The sequence below is a fragment of the Anomaloglossus baeobatrachus genome, chromosome 5 (genome assembly GCF_048569485.1).
Source record: "Anomaloglossus baeobatrachus isolate aAnoBae1 chromosome 5, aAnoBae1.hap1, whole genome shotgun sequence".
NCBI classification, from domain to species: Eukaryota; Metazoa; Chordata; class Amphibia; order Anura; family Aromobatidae; genus Anomaloglossus; species Anomaloglossus baeobatrachus.
The window spans coordinates 27,807,735-27,825,431 of record NC_134357.1 but is presented as its reverse complement, the minus strand read 5'-3'; the positions used below and the strand labels follow the sequence as shown (position 1 = coordinate 27,825,431).

Here is a 17,697-nt window from a genome sequence, read left to right as displayed (position 1 = left end):
CTGGGATGAGACTCTTTCCAACCAGCCATAAGAATTTTCATGTCCGTCAGATTTTCGGCAATGTGTTTCCAAATTACCAATTGTTTTTCCCTGGTTTGCAAAGTTGCAGCATGTAATGGAGCCTTCTGCTGCAAAAGTGAACCATTCTCCGATGGAGACAGACATTCATTGGTTGGCCACCACCGGCTGAAAATATTCTGGTTGAAGTTACGTCAACTGATATGAGATCAATGAGGACTTTGCTTCCAGAAATGTTTAGGTTTCACATGATAAATGCTATCAAACTGGCCACCATAATATCAAAGGATCCTCCAATGAGTCTATACTCTATAAATCGGCCACAAAAATCCACCAAAGTTAGTCAATTACTTGTCAGCATCTTATCAGCAGAATATATTCTACATAAAAAAACAAAAGTGGACTTGTGCATAGTCTATATTGATTGAAAGTGTTCTCCAGGTTATTGTCTTCTGGTTGACCTTGGTTGACATTGCACTTATTTGACTGCAATTGTCTTATTGACTACGGTTTTTGAAGAAACTATCTTGATGTGTTTTAGGTATATTCATCTCTCCAATACACCAATCTGTATGGATACTACTATGAAGGATACAACGTGGCTCCACCTGATCCTCCTTGTATTGATTCAAATAAGCATATCAAGTTCAATGGTGTGTACTATTCACCTGTCGGCTTCCCCGATGAAGGAGACTCCACCCAGCAGTTGACCGTGAGTATTAAACCTTATCTGGACAGGCATAAATTGTCCTAAATTAGTCAGTGAAGCACACAATATGATAAATTTGGCACATGTTGCTAAAAATGTTAGACATTTTCTCATTTTTCTCTTCCTTGCTTCAAATTATTGCAAAAAAATTGTATGCATCTGATTAATAAGTCAGAGTATATCAAGACTTATAAAGAATAAGTACATAAACGTTTTGGTGCAATTTCTCTAAAGAAGTGTCATTAGTAGCTTTCATAGGATGGGGTCGGCCATGTTGCATAGAGCATGTTTATGTTTGGATTTCAAAGCCTGTGCAATATCGAGAGAGATGAGCAAGTCCTTCACCTTCAGTTTTTTATTTTAAAGTTTTTTAAATAGCCGAGTACAGGGTAGAAACGTTTTAATAGTTTCAATGTTAATATACTTTATTAGCCTCTTGAAGATAGAGGCCGTCAATCTATATACCAAACAGTGGTGTAACTAGAGTCCGATGGGCCCTGGTGCAAAATTTGGACCTGGCCTCCTCTCTCGCATGTTGGTCAGATGAATGAGCCTCTTGTAACATTCTAAATCCTATGAAGATATACATGTTGCCCTCCACTCCTCTTCATTATGTAGTTATGTGCCCCATCCTGAGTCCCTTCCATATATATATGTCTCTGATCTTGGGCCAAATCTTGGTATATATGTTCCTCTTTCCTTGGCCCTTTCCTGGTAAATATGACACCTATCCTGGTATACTGTATACCAGAATGGAGGACATATATAAGTTCCCCTATCCTGGGCCCCTTCTTGGAAACTATGTCTCCCTATCTTGGTATATATGTCACCATCCTGGGCCCCTTCCTGTTATATATGTTCTCCATTATGCCTCTAATGCAAAAAAAAACAAAAAAAATTCTACTCCCTCCTTACCACGTCATGTGACATCCAACATCGTAACCAGTGGAGTGGCTGGCAGCTCACATTGGCGTGCCTGCTACTGCAAAGTATGATGTCACTGCCATGCAATTTCAATGCCTGGGACACTGATGTCACCTGCCTTTGATTGGCTAGCAGCATGTATTTCAGTACAGAGCCCCAACTGGTCTCTGCGCCGCAATGCATTTTGGATGCACATTCATCTAAAATAGGTGCTAGGGTCAGCGTGCTCACTTTGCCCTTGGGCCTCTGCGACTGTGATTGTTACACCCCTAGTACCAAGGCACACATTGGGATGAGCCGCTACCCCGGATGTAAATAACACAGGAAATTATCCATGCTAACCTCAATGACTTGAACAGCAAAATTGTGGGTGAGAAAGTCAACCTGGGGGGAATTTAACCCATAAGTTTCCCCACCTGCTGACATATAGGCTAAGTCAAGAGTAAGGGGTGTTCCTCCTTGGATGACTATAGTAGTATCCTTGGCTGTTGGTTGGGCTTTATCCTTAGAAATACATAATGGAACTATTTGGCACCTCTGCGGGTGACTGGAGTTTTCATCAAACCACACTTCCCTCATTAGTTGGTGTGCCTTTCTTGACACAACCTGCTGCCACAGTTGGTAACACATGGGCCTAGGAAATTCTGTGAGTCCATAAAGTCCAAGTTCTGCCATCAAAGTGCCATTGCACACATGTCAATAACAGACAACCCAGGCCAAGAGAGTTTAGAAGCTGATAGCCTATTAGTACGTCTGGCTGCCAAAGCGACCCTTTCTCATGGTGTTATCCAATAACAGCCATGGGTATGGAAGCTCAAGAGGACATAAGTATTGCATGGACCATCAACAGACATTGGTTGGTGCTGACGTGTTGTCTGTTTCTGTCATCCATATGCCATGGCGATACGCGTTTGATTCTGTCTTTCAGGATATCGGCCTGCTTATTCTTACAAATACATCATTAACAAAACCTACAGTATGTGGGCAGCCTTATAATTTTGGAGGAATAACTTCATGGGATGGTGCCTTCATGAATACATTTCGCCCAATGTTTACAACCACGGAAGGTAATACAATCTTCACACAATCATTTCTTTGGCTCCATTATGGACATCCTTTAGGTCATTGGTATTTCCACAAGCTATGCCATAAATTTCTGAAGGATGCGTGTCCAAGCTTTTGGTATACACACATACCTTGAAAGTGGAGATCCCCGTCCCATAGTTGCTGCTGGTTGAGAGGTTCTAGCACACTCTGGACTCTCACCATTGACTTCTATGGTAGTCCCAAAAATAGCTGAACTAGCTTTATATTTGTAACTTGCCCAGAAGTCAATGGAGAGGACCACACATGCACAACGACCCCTCCACTGACAGCAGAAGAGCCTTGTGGGACCATGGATCCGTGTTCTCGAAAAAGATGCAGGTGTCAAAGGTGGAGCACACATCTGTAAGATATGTATGGCATGACCTGTGGATTTACCATAAATGTCTTAGAAATAACTATCCCCATTTAATGGCCAGATCGGTGACCCTTATCTCTTCTCTCCAGAGCTAAAGTTTGAGCAGTTCTAGATATAGATCTGCTGAGATCACTCTGGAAAGAGATAAGGGTTACGGATCCCGCTATCAGAGGAGCTCACTGATGGATCTGCTAATGTTTTGTAACAATGTGTATATATATATATATATATATTTTTTGTCAGGTCCAATGACTACAACGACCAATAGCGGTGCGACTGCTGAGATCCAAAGTCTTCGAACAAGTTTTCCTGAACTATGGTGGTTTGATAAAGTTTATATTACGTAAGAATTCAATAACTGATAGTAACCGTCAACAGTTTTGGTATTCATCCCCTGAAATGTATTTTTTTTTTTTTAATCATTAAAGGAATTGCCCATAATTAAAAAAACATGGCTGCTTTTCTCCCTCTTCACATGTCGTATTATAGATTCGTTCCAAACACCGGCGATTGACTGGTCTCGTGTTATCATGTATTTCTAATTCTAAAACACCTTTAATGAATGATAGATGCGTATCGGATTTAGCACATATGGGTTTTCAGATGTCTTTCTAATTTACGCCTCCTTCATACGTCAGTATTTTCCCATTACGGGTGGCATCCGTTGTTTTCAAGGATACCACATGTAGCCATTATAACTTATGGTGTTTTCCACATGGACCAGGTATCCGTGTGACTCACAAGGGCACATGCCACTTGCAGCTTCTAAGATTTAGAACATGCAAGCTCCTGCTTTAACATGGCGGGATCAATGAATCCGGTGAGTGTCATCCCCCTGCGCTCCCCCAGTACTGCAGAGTCAAAACTACCTCTGCAGCTGTATAACAAAAATAATTCAGTTCAGACCCGCACTGCAACCATGCTGCTGACCCAACTGTCAATCTTCAGGAATCATAGAACCATAGAATGGTAAAGTTGGAAGGGACTCGAGGACTATTGGGTCCAACCCACTGCGAGTGCAGGTTTTCTAAAATCATCCCAGCTATGTGTTTATCCAGTTCCCACTTGAAGATTTCCATTGATGTAGCGCTCACTACCTCCCGTGGTCGCCTGTTCCACTCCCTGACTGCCCTCACTGCCTCCCGTGGTAGCCTATTCCACTCCCTGACTGCCCTCACTGCCTCCCGTGGTAGCCTATTCCACTCCCTGACTGCCCTCACTGCCTCCCGTGGTAGCCTATTCCACTCCCTGACTGCCCTCACTGCCTCCCGTGGTAGCCTATTCCACTCCCTGACTGCCCTCACTGCCTCCCGTGGTAGCCTGTTCCACTCCCTGACTGCCCTCACTGTCAGAAAGTTTTTCCTAATGTCTAATCTGAATCTCCTTTCTTTTAGTTTCATCCTATTGCTTCTTGTACTTCCTTGTGCTAATGAGAATAGGGTGGTTCCCCCTGCACTGTGACTTCCTTTCAGATATTTGTAGACCGCTATTAAGTCTCCTCTTAGCTTTCTCTTTTGCAAACTAAACATTCCTAGTTCTTTTAGCCGGTCTTCATATGACATTCTACCTTCTACCATCTTGGCTCCTCTTCTCTGGACTTGCTCCAAAAAAATTGGTCTTTCTTGAATTGGGGCACCCATAACTGTACACAGTATTCCAGGTGGAGTCTGACCAGGAGCGTGCCACCTCTGGAAAGCAAGAAGCCAGAGGCAGATAAGACGATGAGAATCCTCTTTTAAGGACCCTATACACATTAGACTAAATTGGGTCAAACACAGCTATATCAGAGGTCAGTCTAATATGTATGGGGTCTTCCAGACTTTCTAGACAGGTGATGTTGGGATAGAGAAGGATCCGGCATGCTGAATGTCAGTGGACAATAATTTTAAGCCACTGTCAGTAGTGTGACAGCCTCTATCATAGGGAACTCCTTGCTGAGTATGGGGGGATTCAGGAGAGATAGCTGTCAGTCAAATCATTCTTCCAGCCTTTGTCTAATTTGTATGGAGGGCTTTACGAGTCTAAACTGATATCAGGGGGACTGAGAAGATGTCTGAACACTTACAGAAGAACAGCTTCTGGAGAGCAGCAGGCTAGGACAGGTAGACTTATAGACATGTGGTTTCCCTGGGAATATGGCTCTAGAGTGCCTGACATGTTCCTCTCTGAAGAGGCTACTTGCATACGAATAAAATAATGTCAAGTATGTGATAAAGGTCCATCTTTACACATGATGAGCACAACCTTGCTTGAAATTGCTTTTTCCATTAGGGCATTAGTTGGTGCTGCATTAGTCTGACACAACGCCATCTGACAATATGTTGATGAAAATTTCTCGATTCTTGCTCTATCTGCATAAGACACTGAACTATAGTAAAATCAATTGCATCTAATTGGTTTCTGGGAATTATTCTGTATAAAGAAGTAAGTTTATTTTTAATCTCTTGTAGTGAAAATGGCCATGGCTATTTACCTCTGGTTGTTCCTGGCACTATCACTCAGTGGAAAGCTGACTCTGTCTGTTTTGGTTCTGCCACTGGTTTTGGAATGAGCAAGGAGCCGGCCAACTTCACCTCTTTCCAGGAGTTCTTTGTATCCGACTTTCTTCCATATTCCTTTGTCCGAGGAGAAATCCTGATTGTAAAAGTTGTGGTTTCCAATTACTTGAACAAGTGTGCCAAGGTGAGGATTCGCCATCTGTTGTGTGTTCCTAAGGGGGGCTTTACACGTTGCGACATCGCTTCCCAAATATCGTCGGGGTCACGTCGTTAGTGATGCACATCCGACGCTGGTAGCAACATTGCAACGTGTAAATCCTAGGTGCGACGATAAACGATCGCAAAAGCGTCGAAAATTGGTGATCTGTGTAGCGTCGTTCATTTCCATAATGTCGGGTCGACTGCAGGTACGATGTTGTTTGTCGTTCCTGCAGCTCCACACATCACTGTGTGTAAACCCGCAGGAGCAACAAACATCTCCTTACCTGCATCCCGACGGCAATGCGGAAGGAAGGAGGTGGGCGGGATGTTATGTCCCGCTCATCTCCGCCCCTCCGCTTCTATTGGCCGGCCGATTACTGACGTCGCGGTGACGTCGCTGTGACGCCGAACGCACCTCCCCCTTGAAGGAGGGATAGTTCGACAGTCACAGCGATGTCGCCGAGCAGGTATGTGCGTGTGAAGCTGCCGTAGCAATAATGTTTGCTACGGCAGCAATCACCACATATCGCATGTGCGACGGGGCGGGTACTATCGCGCTCGGCATCGCTAGCCGATGCTAGCGATGTCGCAACGTGTAAAGTACCCCTTAGTTCTAGGGTGAGGGGGCTTCCAGATCATATGCTTATATTTCTGGATTGAAAAGTTGAGTTGCTTACACACTATGCCTCTTTCATTATGGGATTTGTGGGAATCAGAGTCATAGAAAGGCTTTTTTCACTGTGGCGAAGAAGGTTACTACCCTAGCTATATGCCCTAGCGAGAGTAGAGTGGTTGGTTGGTGTCCTCCTTGGCATCGACTGGCCATATTGGTAAATGATCTGCTGCACCTGAAAACTAGTACTCTTTTTTTCCGTTCAAACACAGATACTTCTTACTATGTAGAAAACTTGTTTGTTTTTTTACAGCGTTGGATTTTTTTTAGGTAGAACCAAAAACACTGCACTGGGAAGACAAGACTGCAGCTAGGGGTCTGGTGGAGAACTTTCCTAGTGTTTTATGGGGTGCCTAAAGAAAAGCAGGAGGGCAGAAGATAGGCACTTTTGCATGAACACTACTTGTGATCTGTTAATTCTGTTCTCCCATCTGTGCAGGTCCGTGCAACACTGCAACCCTCCAGTGACTACACAGTAAATGCACTGGATGAGGACAGTGAGAAATGTGTTTGCTCCGGGGAAAGGGCCTCTTACTACTTTAGTTTGGAAGCCATATCAGTAGGTAAGTCAAGGTCAAATATGTGTAATCTTATTCTGAAGGCTCCATTACTTTCGCCTGCTTTCAAGATTACTTGGATCATATCTGACAAGGTTAGAAAATCTTATATTGGCGGTCCATAATCAGAAGATGAAACAACCTCTTACTAGAAATGAGCAAAATGATTTTTATTGCCCTGGCCCAGCTTGCAGTCCTCTTGTGCCTGATAGCCTTGGCCTAGGATCCTTGGCACCTCTTGCATTTACTAACCCTACGCATGCTATGCATTATTTCTTCAATGTCATGAGCTTGTTCAAGTAATTCTTACTCTAATTAAAAGTTTCTGGGATTCATTCGACTCCGCCATGAAAATTAAAGAGATACACAGGCATGTGATTTCCAAAGCTCTCCAAATAATTTTTAATGAGATTCAGATCTTTTATACTCTTCAGAAATATGGGTGTACTATGCATGAGTTTAGGAATTTTGGGTGTTCCTATCATGACAGCAAATAGTAGAATACATAACTGCATAATAAGTACAGGCACTCCCAGCATCCACCCATCTTAACTACATCCCTTAAACAAGTCTTTGTACCAAAAGTGAAATCCCACACTCTAAGAATTTTTTGACAAGCCTGAAGACATTAACTTTGTCATTACTTTAACAACCTCAAGAGGCACCCAGGATGCGAGGTAAAAGATGTCTAAGTTATCTCCCTTTTTTTGGCTGCCAAGCAGTTGCAAATTGGATGCCGGACTAGAACAGCACAGATATTTCTGCATAATTTAAGATAGAAATTATAGTGGGGTGTAAGGATTTCTCTCTGTGAGACAGAGGGATAAGAGCTGCTAGAAAACATGATCCATGAAATAATGGATCCCGCCAGTCCTTTTATTATATGGCTGGTTACAGAGTCCACTTACTTTTTTCAGTAGGCGCTTACCAATTGTCAAATTATTATTTCTAAAAAATACTTTAAAATCCTTCATACATTCATCGATGATTACGCTAAAGTTTACTCAGTCTGTAAATGTCTATGCTTCAATCTGCTGCAGGTACGGTGTCAATCAATATAACAGGTGAAACTGTCCATATTGGAGAAACCTGCGATGGTCCAGCTGATCAAGGGGGGGTCTCTTACAAGGATACCATAATACGATCCATCATTGTAGAGGTATTTTGCTTCTAATTCATAATATTGCTACTGAGCTTCCTTTTCTCTATTCTATTCAGAGGAATAACTTAACATTCCTGCTCCTCCAACTAGAGGAAGCCTTCAGGCCCTGCTTCACCCTCCCACTCATAGTGAAAGCCTGTGACTCCTGCTTCCTCCTCCTACTCATAGAACAAGCCTGTGAGTCTTGCTTCCTACACCCACTCATAGAGAAAGCCTGTGAGCCCTGCTTCCTCCACCAATTCATAGTGAAAGCCTATGAGTCCTGCTTCCCAACCCACTCATAGAGCAAGCCTGTGAGTCCTACTTCCTCCACCCACTCATAGAGAAAACCTGTCAGTCCTGCTTCCTCCACCCACTCATGGAGAAAGCCTGTGAGTCGTGCTTCCTCCACCCACTCATAGAGAAAGCCCGTGAGTCCTGCTTCCCAACCCCCTCATAGACAAAGCATGTGAGTTCTGCTTCCTCCTCCCACTCATAGAGAAAGCTTGTGAGTCTTGCTACTCCTGCCCACTCATAGAGAGAGCCTGTGAGTTCTGCTTCCTCCTCCTACTCATACAACAAGCCTGTGAGTCCTGCTTCCCCCCTCACTCATAGTGAAAGCCTGTGAGTCCTGCTTCCCAACCCACTCATAGAGAAAGCTTGTGAGTCCTACTTCCTCCACCCACTCATAGAGAGAGCCTGTCAGTCCTGCTTCTCTACCCACTCATAGAGAGAGCCTGTGAGTCCAGCTTCTTCCACCAGTCATAAAGGAAGCCTGTCAGTCCTGCTTCCTCCACCCACTCATAGACAAAGCATGTGAGTCCTGCTTCCCAACCCCCTCATAGACAAAGCATGTGAGTCCTGCTTCCTCCTCCCACTCATAGAGAAAGCCTGTGAGTCTTGCTACTCCTGCCCACTCATAGAGAAAGCCTGTGAGTCCTGCTTCCTCCACCCACTCATAGAGAAAGCCTGTGAGTCCTGCTTCCTCACTCACTCATAGAGAAATCCTGTGAGTCCTGTTTCCTCACTTACTCATAGAGAAAGCCTGTGAGTCCTGTTTCCTCACTCACTCATAGAGAGAGCCTGTGAGCCCTGCTTCCTCACTTACTCATAGAGAGAGCCTGTGAGCCCTGCTTCCTCACTTACTCATAGAGAAAGCCTGTGAGTCCTGTTTCCTCCCAAACACTGAATTAGAAGCTTCTTTTGGATGCTATGCTATCCTATCATATACTGTGCCTCCTCTGATAGGATGTCCATCTAGAAATATTATGTCCTTTTGAATTTTTCCAAAATATACAGTTATAGCTTTTAACTGTTTTTTCTCCCCTTTATTTTAGCTGGAGGGCATTCACAAAGAAGTAACTAAGAGCGTCCTAGTATGTGTAAATGGTAAGACCATGGCTTCTAATGTAAACAAAAATCAAAGTGGCATAATATGTTTTTTTTTTCACTGTTGTAGAGGCCTCCTAGCAAAACTAGTAAGAGGGGCCAAATCTTCAGTGACCATCAACTGGGGATGTGCGAAATTTAATCAAAGGGTTAGGCCTAAGCCACACTGCGAGAAAATCGGTGTGAGTGGAGTGCGATAAAACTTTGCATTCCTCTCGGACCAATTCTAGCCTGTGTCAGCACACATGAGCGATTATTTTCTCAGTCCTAATCGGACCAAGAAAACAATCGCATCATGCTGCAACTGTAATGCGAGACTCTTTTCTCTCGCACCCATTCAAGTGTATGGGGGGAGAGAAAAATCGCACTGCACTCGCGGTACATCGGTGTTCCGCGAGTGCAGAGCGAGAATCGCAATAGCCGGCTACAGAGGAGAGGGAGAAAAATCCCTCCCTCCCCTCCGCCGTGCTGGCCCGCCCCTCCTCAGCACTGGCCCGCCCCTCCTGAGAGCCGGGCCGCCCCCCGCAGCTGAGGCTCGCTCGCAGTCGTACCGCAGCCGCAGGGATACAAGCATGACACTCGGCTCCTGCTGTGCTGCCAGCGCGAGTCGAGTGTCATGCGAGCATTGCAGTAGTGCCCCGTGTGGCCCCGGCCTTAAAATTTTTGTGGTCAGTGCAGCGTCATTTTCCCATATCTTCCTTGCTCATTTTGCGCTCCTCTCTCACTATATTAACTTCCTATATTAACGCCTAATATTAACTTCCTTTACTGAGTTTAATCCATGCAAGAAAATAAATTATTTTTTTTTTTTTAACAGAAAATACATTGTGTTTCCAAAAGTTGTCTGTTTTTTTGTTGTTCTGCTCCATTCATTTTTTAAGATTTGGTGGCAATATAACCAATGGCCTATGGACAGACATGGCGGTGGTTTTGCCTTTCCCCCTATTTTCCAATTCCATTAACCTCATCTTAGAGATTCCTTTAACAGATGAGATGAGCCTCCTCCGCTCCTAGCCCCTGTAATCACCATACCTCTATACTGCCTGGTGAGGATTTACTTTCCTATTTGTGTATTTCAGATACAACTGAAGTGATTCCTATCAGCATTTCGCCTCCCGAAAATTCTGTGGTTGATTCCATATCAGCAAAAGTTACTCTCATAGGTGAGTACAGAAGAGCTGTATATACACTACTCAAAAAAAAAAGTTAGGGATATGTGCATATCAAGAACGGTGGCCTCAAGGACCCAAGGCCCACCGGGGGATCCCCCCACTGTCCTGCCAGCCAAGTCTGACCCTGGATACTTGGCTTTCAGGTGAAATTTCAGGATGATCCTGAGGTTTTTTTTTTTTCTTTTTTTTTTTTTAAATCACTTAAAATAATACTTGGGACACTCTTCCTAATGATTTATATTGAAAAAACACTTTGCTGATATGTTCAGAATTTTCATCATGTACTTTTAAGGTTTGGGTTTTGAAAAGCTCACGGAAAAAAAAAGAAAGTGCGCTTCTTTAAAGCCGCTCCTTATAGAATGCGCTCCAAACTCCAGGAGGGTGCAAAGAACACATCAGTAAAGAAAAACAACTTACAAAATGTTTCACATTGAGTCCTTTTCCTCAGTTTTTGGAGCAGAAACTGAGCAGACCCTCCAAGTTTAAAAGGAGTTTAGAAATTTGAAGAAAGATTGGAGAATTTCCGCTTATTTCCCACTCAGCTTTTGTCCATACCCTAAGGGTTTTCTTTGTAAAAATTTTTACAGCAGACGCTGAGCAGAATTTCTCCAAATCTTCCTCTAAATCTCAAAACTCCTCAAAACGTTGGACAGTTTCTGTTCTTTTTCCATTTTTCACATACTTGAAAAACTTGGTATGTATGCTGGCATATTAAAGACCTCATGTGCACATAACCTTAATAGTGATGAGCAGACTCACAGATAACCGGGACCGGCGGGTCACTGTTATCTGGTTTTTAATATCTGGATCCAGGCCAGATTCTGATTCCCATATAAGTCTATGGGGACCAGAATCCGGTGATTAAAACTGGTGGTAGAACGGATGGGTGATAGGAGTGCACACTGTACTCACCAAGGCCTGTACTTACCGGGTATGGCAGTACGCTGCTTCGAGGCCGCTCATTCACTTCAAGGGCCACTCATTACTTTTATTTCATATGCACTGCTTTCCCCGCCCACCGGCCGTTCTAGCATTTGGGATTGGTTGCAGTCAGACGCACCCCCAGCCTGTGGTACAGCATCTGCCTGCAACGAATCACAGGTGCTGTCTGTGTGCTGCCCCAGCAGCGGATTGAACCGCTCGGATCAGGGGGTGATGTTTGTTCGTGGCTTGAGGGTCTCCGGAACCGGGGGCTTAAGGGCAACACTTGAATGTAAAAGGAGGTATTTACAGGGGATATGGTATAGTTTGTGATGCCACCCATGGTTTACGGTAATTAGGAGTACCGCCGCTGCCATTGGGAGTACTCGGGGTGATGGAGTGAGGCAGCTAGGTGACGTTGCCCTCCACGGGTAGGGACAGGCCCCGGGACTCTGTTGGGTGAGATGCGGGGACGCAGTGCAGGGGTCAGTCGGATACACACTCATCAATGAAGCAGATGCTGACAACAGGGTAAACCAAGTCTCTGAACGCCACTGCCTCTCAAGGGGAGCTTGTCCGGGTCCCGTCCCCTGCAGTGCTGCTGTTGGTCTGTAACCTGCCTCCTGGCAGTAAGTTTTAGATTGTCCATTGTAGCCCGGTAGCTTGGAGCTATCCGGGCCCCGCTCCCCATTGTGGCTAAGTGAAGGAGCCTGCTCTCAGGAGCTCACGCTTGGGATTTCAGTGGGCTGCTTGCTAGGAAAGCTCTATCCCCCTCGTTGCACTAATGCCCCCGATCTCTGAGCTGGTGGGAACAGTCCATAAAGGCCCCATTCTCCTCAGGTTAATTACCGGGTTGCCTGAAGCTTCTCCCCGACCTAGGGTTCGTGTACCCCGTCGTGCCTTCGGTCCCGTACCGGTGATAGGACCAGGCTGCCGGCCGTCCTCCTCGATGGGTTCCAGGCACCTAGCCTCAATCCCCTGCGACCGGGGGTCTGACTCCTCTAGGTCCAGACCACCATCTGCGACCTAGTTTTTCTCTCCCCTGGGAGCTCCAACTCCCACCTTCTTAGAGCTCCTCACAGCTCGAGGGTCACTCCTCAACTCCAGGGAGCTGCTACTCCCATCTCCTCTTTCACTGGGAGCTACTTCTGTTCTGCCTGTCAGCTCTGCTCTGTGCTCACTTCCTCCCTCGCTGACTTCCCCCCTCCCACCACTCTGTCTGACCCCTAGGTGAACTGCCCTATTCCAGCTTAAGCAGCCCACTGGTGTGCCTGACAGGTGTGGTGCGAGGTGTAACTAAGATTTGTGAATGCTGATGGAAGCAGCACTGTAGGATAGAGAACCAGAACCATGGGGGATGAATACTGCACGGGTAGGGCAGTTTGTGCAGTACCCTGTGACGACCTGAATAGTCCAGGGGCATCATATCTGCGGGTCTATATCGTACAGTAAAAATAAATAAATGAAGAAAATATTTAGCGTAGGGTACCTCCTATTATATGATATCCAGCACAGATAAAGCCTATGGTTACAGGCTGCTGCCCCCAACGTGCGCTTATCTTGGCTGTGTATCAAAATAGAAGGAACCACATGCAACTTTTTTTTATTTAAATAAGTAATTAAAAAAAACAGCATGCTGTGACCCCAATTTTGATACCCATCCATGATAAAGCCCGACAGCTGGGGGCTGGTATTCTCAGGCTGGGGATACTCATGGTTATTGAGCCCCCCCCAGCCTAAAAATAGAAGCCTGCAGCCGCCCCGAAATTATCGACTCCATTAGATGCAACAATCCCGGTGCATTACCCAGCTCTTCCCAATTGCACTGATGTGTTTTCCAAAAAATTTTCCTGATGTGTTTTTCAATAATTTTTTCACCGTTTCTTTTTGAAGAAGTGTGGAGCGGTTTCCTGCGGGATCCTCATTTAAAAAGTAACATACACTTGCTTTTTTACACCAGGTGCTTTTCAAAAACCTTTCTAGGAATATAAAGACGCTAAAAAAAAATTTCAGTGTATTTCCCATAGAAAAAAAAAATCGAGGGGTTTTTTTTTTACTACGTGCATGTGACGCCCTGGCAGAACCAGGTAGTCACACAGTTTAGCCCCACACAACACCGCTCCCGCACAGGGTTAAACCAGCCGACCTGAAACCCTAGTCACCCCCTCAGGGAGGGACAGACACACCAGTGGGCAGGACCAGGCGGAAGGAGAACGCCCACCAGTTTAGAGTTTAGAGTGAGTTAAGTTTGGAGTTAGTAGTGAGTGGAGGTGCTAGCTGACAGGTGTCGGGGTTGGAGCCCTGACATTCTGGCTAGGTGGCAGACAGTGGTCAGTGCCAGCAGGAGACGGGAAGATGGCTGCCGGAGATCCGAGGTGTACCGGGGCAGGGTTGTAGCCCGCCTGTACAGACACCGGAGAACCGACCCGGAAACCGTGCACAAAGGGGGTACTTGGACCCTGAAGGCAGGACCGGCACCAACAGCCTAGCTAATTAACCAATTGAGGGCAGGATTTTAGGTCCTGTCCCAACCTAAGTCCCGAAAAGTCGACAACCACCCACAGAGAGGGATAGGGCATCCGCCAGTGCCCGGTAGATCCCACGGGTCAGCGTCTGACGGGCACAGCTCCCAACCAAAGGACCAGGAGCGGACTTCCGTGTTACACACCGGGAAGACTGCACAGACAAAAACAAAGAACCATTGCATCCAAATAAAGGCCCGTCCTAATGAAATAAACACAAACACCATTTTGTTGGCAGATATCGGTCACAGCTTTACTGATATATTATTGTTTTACAAACTTTTCCAAACTCTTTAGAACTTGTAAAACATAACTTGACTCCAGGTGAGAAGGGACACTCTACCACAGGACCAAGGACTTCCGCTCTCTCACCAGAATGCTGTTGACACATGCTGCTGTGACTTCACTGTACAAACATTTAGAAACTGTTAACAAAAAGAAAAACAAGTAAAAACAAGCATTAACAATAGGGAGGGAGGGAGAACTGCTGCCGGATCCTGGGATACCAGGGGAAGAGGCCGGACACCGCCCCGGACCCCAATATATAGGTAGAAATTACACCCTATAGGTGGGATTGAGAAATCGGGAGGCGCTGGGACGGTGTCCCCTCCCAAACACAGCTGAAAAACTGTGGAAAGGAAGCACACATAGGGTCTTATCCGATATAAGATAAACACAGGGAACAGGATGGGTACTCACCTGCTGCAGTTGTGACAGGCACAACTCCTTGAAGCGCAATGTAAATAGAATAGTGGTAAGCAGCAGCCCTGATACAAGCGGTAACATATAAAAAAGATTCAGAGAAACGGGTTAAATGCTGCGCTAGAAACCACAAATCCAAGACATGTAGTAAATTCCTTTTTCTTTATTTTCACAGGTCAACGCGTTTCGCGTTTCAAAGACATATCCGTCTTCTTCATCAGGACAAACAAAGGCTATGCCGTTCCTTTTGTTTGTCCTGATGAAGAAGATGAATATGTCTTTGAAACGCGTTGACCTGTGAAAATAAAGAAAAAGGAATTTACTACATGTCCTGGATTTGTGGTTTCTAGCGCAGCATTTAACCCATTTCTCTGAATCTTTTTTATATTTTCCCTCCCAAACACAGGAAGAGCAGGGCCTGGATGGGAGAGGGGGCTGGACAAATACAGCATTGAGGGTAAACCCCTTGCTGCACAGTCTGGGGCAGTTTCATTATGCACTACACCGCCCACCAGTCCATCACTGAAAACTACAAAAGTGCAGAGGAAAGGGACATTGACCACTAGCCCGGGTATGGGACCTGATACACCAGTCTGCGGAGGCCGGCCACCATCACCTTGGTTTACCAAAAGAATATTGTGTTTATTGACTCACACATCAGTGCAACCTCATCCAGCACCACGATAACCAGTGACTCCAGACATGAGTGCAACCTCATCCAGCACCAGGACAACTGAACTGTAGGCCGGGCTTTGCACGTTGTGACATCGCAAGCCGATACTGCGATGTCGCACGCAATAGTCCCCAACCCCATCGCAGGTACAATATCTTGTGAAAGCTGGCGTAGCGAAAATTAACGCCGGCTTCACATGCACTCACCTGCCCTTATTAAGGGGGCGGGTTGTGCAGCGTCACTGCGACGTCACACGGCAGGCAGCCAATAGGAGTGGAGGGGCGGAGATGAGCAGGATGTAAACATCCCGCCCATCTCCTTCCTTCCGCATAGCCGACGGGAGCCGCAGTGACGCAGGTAGGAGATGTTCCTCGCTCCTGCGACTTCACACACAGCGATGTGTGCTGCTGCAGGAGCGAGGAACAACATCGGACCGTCGCGTCATTGTAATTATGGATTATGCCGACGCTGCACCGATGATACGATTACGACGATTTTGCACTCGTTAATTGTATCATCTAGGCTTTACACACTACGATGTCGCATGCGATGCCGGATGTGCGTCACTTTCAATTTGACCCCACCGACATCGCACCTGCGATGTCGTAGTGTGCAAAGCCCGCCTTAGTGTGCTGATCTCTGCAACCCTGCACAACACTGGGCCCCGGGGCATCCATCCCTACCCACGGAGGGGTTAACATCCAGCTGCCATCACATCTTCCCGGGCACCCGATAACAGCAGCGGTTGTGCTATATCTCACCACACACCATGGGTGGCGTCACAGACAGTTTCTAACAAATCCCGTACAATTACGTCCTCCTTTTTAGTCGAAGTGCCCGCGCGATCCCCGGGTCTGGAAAGCCCCTCGAGCCATACCGTAGATCCGGATCCGAGCAGCAGCGGCCACTGGCATGGGGGCGGCACATGCACACAGAGTTTTTAAAGCAGTTTTTCAAGAGGCTTTTGGAAAGGATCAACTCCAAAAAAGAGTAGAATATTGTTATTTTTGTCTTTTACTATGTTATTTCTTATTTTCTCTTCACAGGGGATATTTTGGGTCATGCAGTCATGAACCCGGAGTCTTTGATAAATGACCCCACAGGGTGTGGTGAGCAGAATCTCGGCACTCTCTCACCAATAGCTTTGGTTCTTGATTACCTGGAGTTAACCGGTCGCCTGACGGAGGAGACTAGATCCAAAGGCGTCCAATTTATCGGGAATGGTAATATATCTGTTTTATAAATACATTTCCTAACTTTATAGCTCATTCTCACCGTTTTATCAGTTTGTAATCCCGATGTCAATAATCTCTTATAGTTATTATTATATCATGTCTTTTGTTTAGTTTTCATTTTGAATTAATGGAAGGGAAAACCATTTATGTTTTCTGTAATATGTTTGATATCACAGGACCTTTATACACAACAGACCAATGTATTTTACTATTGGCACTGAATTTTCTCCAGGCTTTTGTACATTGCTTGTGAGAGGAGCGCAGCTGCGTAGACACATTGCGCAGCCTCGCCTCTCCTGGGCCTGAGACCTAAATATGTGTCTCTCCAGGACCTGCAATGACCTATAGAACTATGGCTTGTAATAGATGTGATCTGCCCACTCCTTTTGATGTAGAAATGTTGACCAAAGGTTATGCCTAGTATCTATATTCAAGATGTTGGATTATTCAATAGAACAACACTGCTATAATGTGAAATAAATTAGGGATTTATGTGTCTGCAAGTGAGGTTGATTTTTTTATTTTGTTTTTCTCCCTGACATTGTAAAGCCTACCGGGAGCATATTTTTGAATTTTTTTTTTTTTAAAGTATTAAAAAATGTAAATGTTGAATTTTACTAATATTTGTGATGACAGTTTTCTAATATGACAAAAGTGGGCATAGCAACGATTAGAATGTGATTTATGACCACAAGTGCAATGGAAAATGTATTAGCATTCTTTGTGAGGATTTGTTTTTTTATTTGGCATTTCACTACTTTGTTGGACAGTAAAGGGAATTTATAGAATAGTCTGCAAAAAAATTTTAAAAACTGGTGGGCTGAGGTGAAACTGTCGCGAGCGGGGAGGGGACGCTGCGCTCACCCACTGCTCGGGTCCGGCTGCTGCTGCTCGGTGGTG

General features: G+C 45.4%; 1 protein-coding gene across 1 annotated transcript in view; it reads left to right on the top strand.

The window, feature by feature from the left end:
• Positions 1 to 17,697, top strand: part of LOC142310726 (ovostatin-like) — an 89,588-nt gene that overhangs the window by 26,327 nt on the left and 45,564 nt on the right. Inside the window, exons 16-24 of the mRNA XM_075348351.1 lie at positions 560 to 730; positions 2,580 to 2,718; positions 3,357 to 3,456; positions 5,564 to 5,795; positions 6,925 to 7,048; positions 8,083 to 8,201; positions 9,521 to 9,572; positions 10,652 to 10,735; positions 16,609 to 16,785. Coding sequence (XP_075204466.1) covers positions 560 to 730; positions 2,580 to 2,718; positions 3,357 to 3,456; positions 5,564 to 5,795; positions 6,925 to 7,048; positions 8,083 to 8,201; positions 9,521 to 9,572; positions 10,652 to 10,735; positions 16,609 to 16,785 — 1,198 coding nt within the window. The remainder of the gene's footprint in view (positions 1 to 559; positions 731 to 2,579; positions 2,719 to 3,356; positions 3,457 to 5,563; positions 5,796 to 6,924; positions 7,049 to 8,082; positions 8,202 to 9,520; positions 9,573 to 10,651; positions 10,736 to 16,608; positions 16,786 to 17,697) is intronic.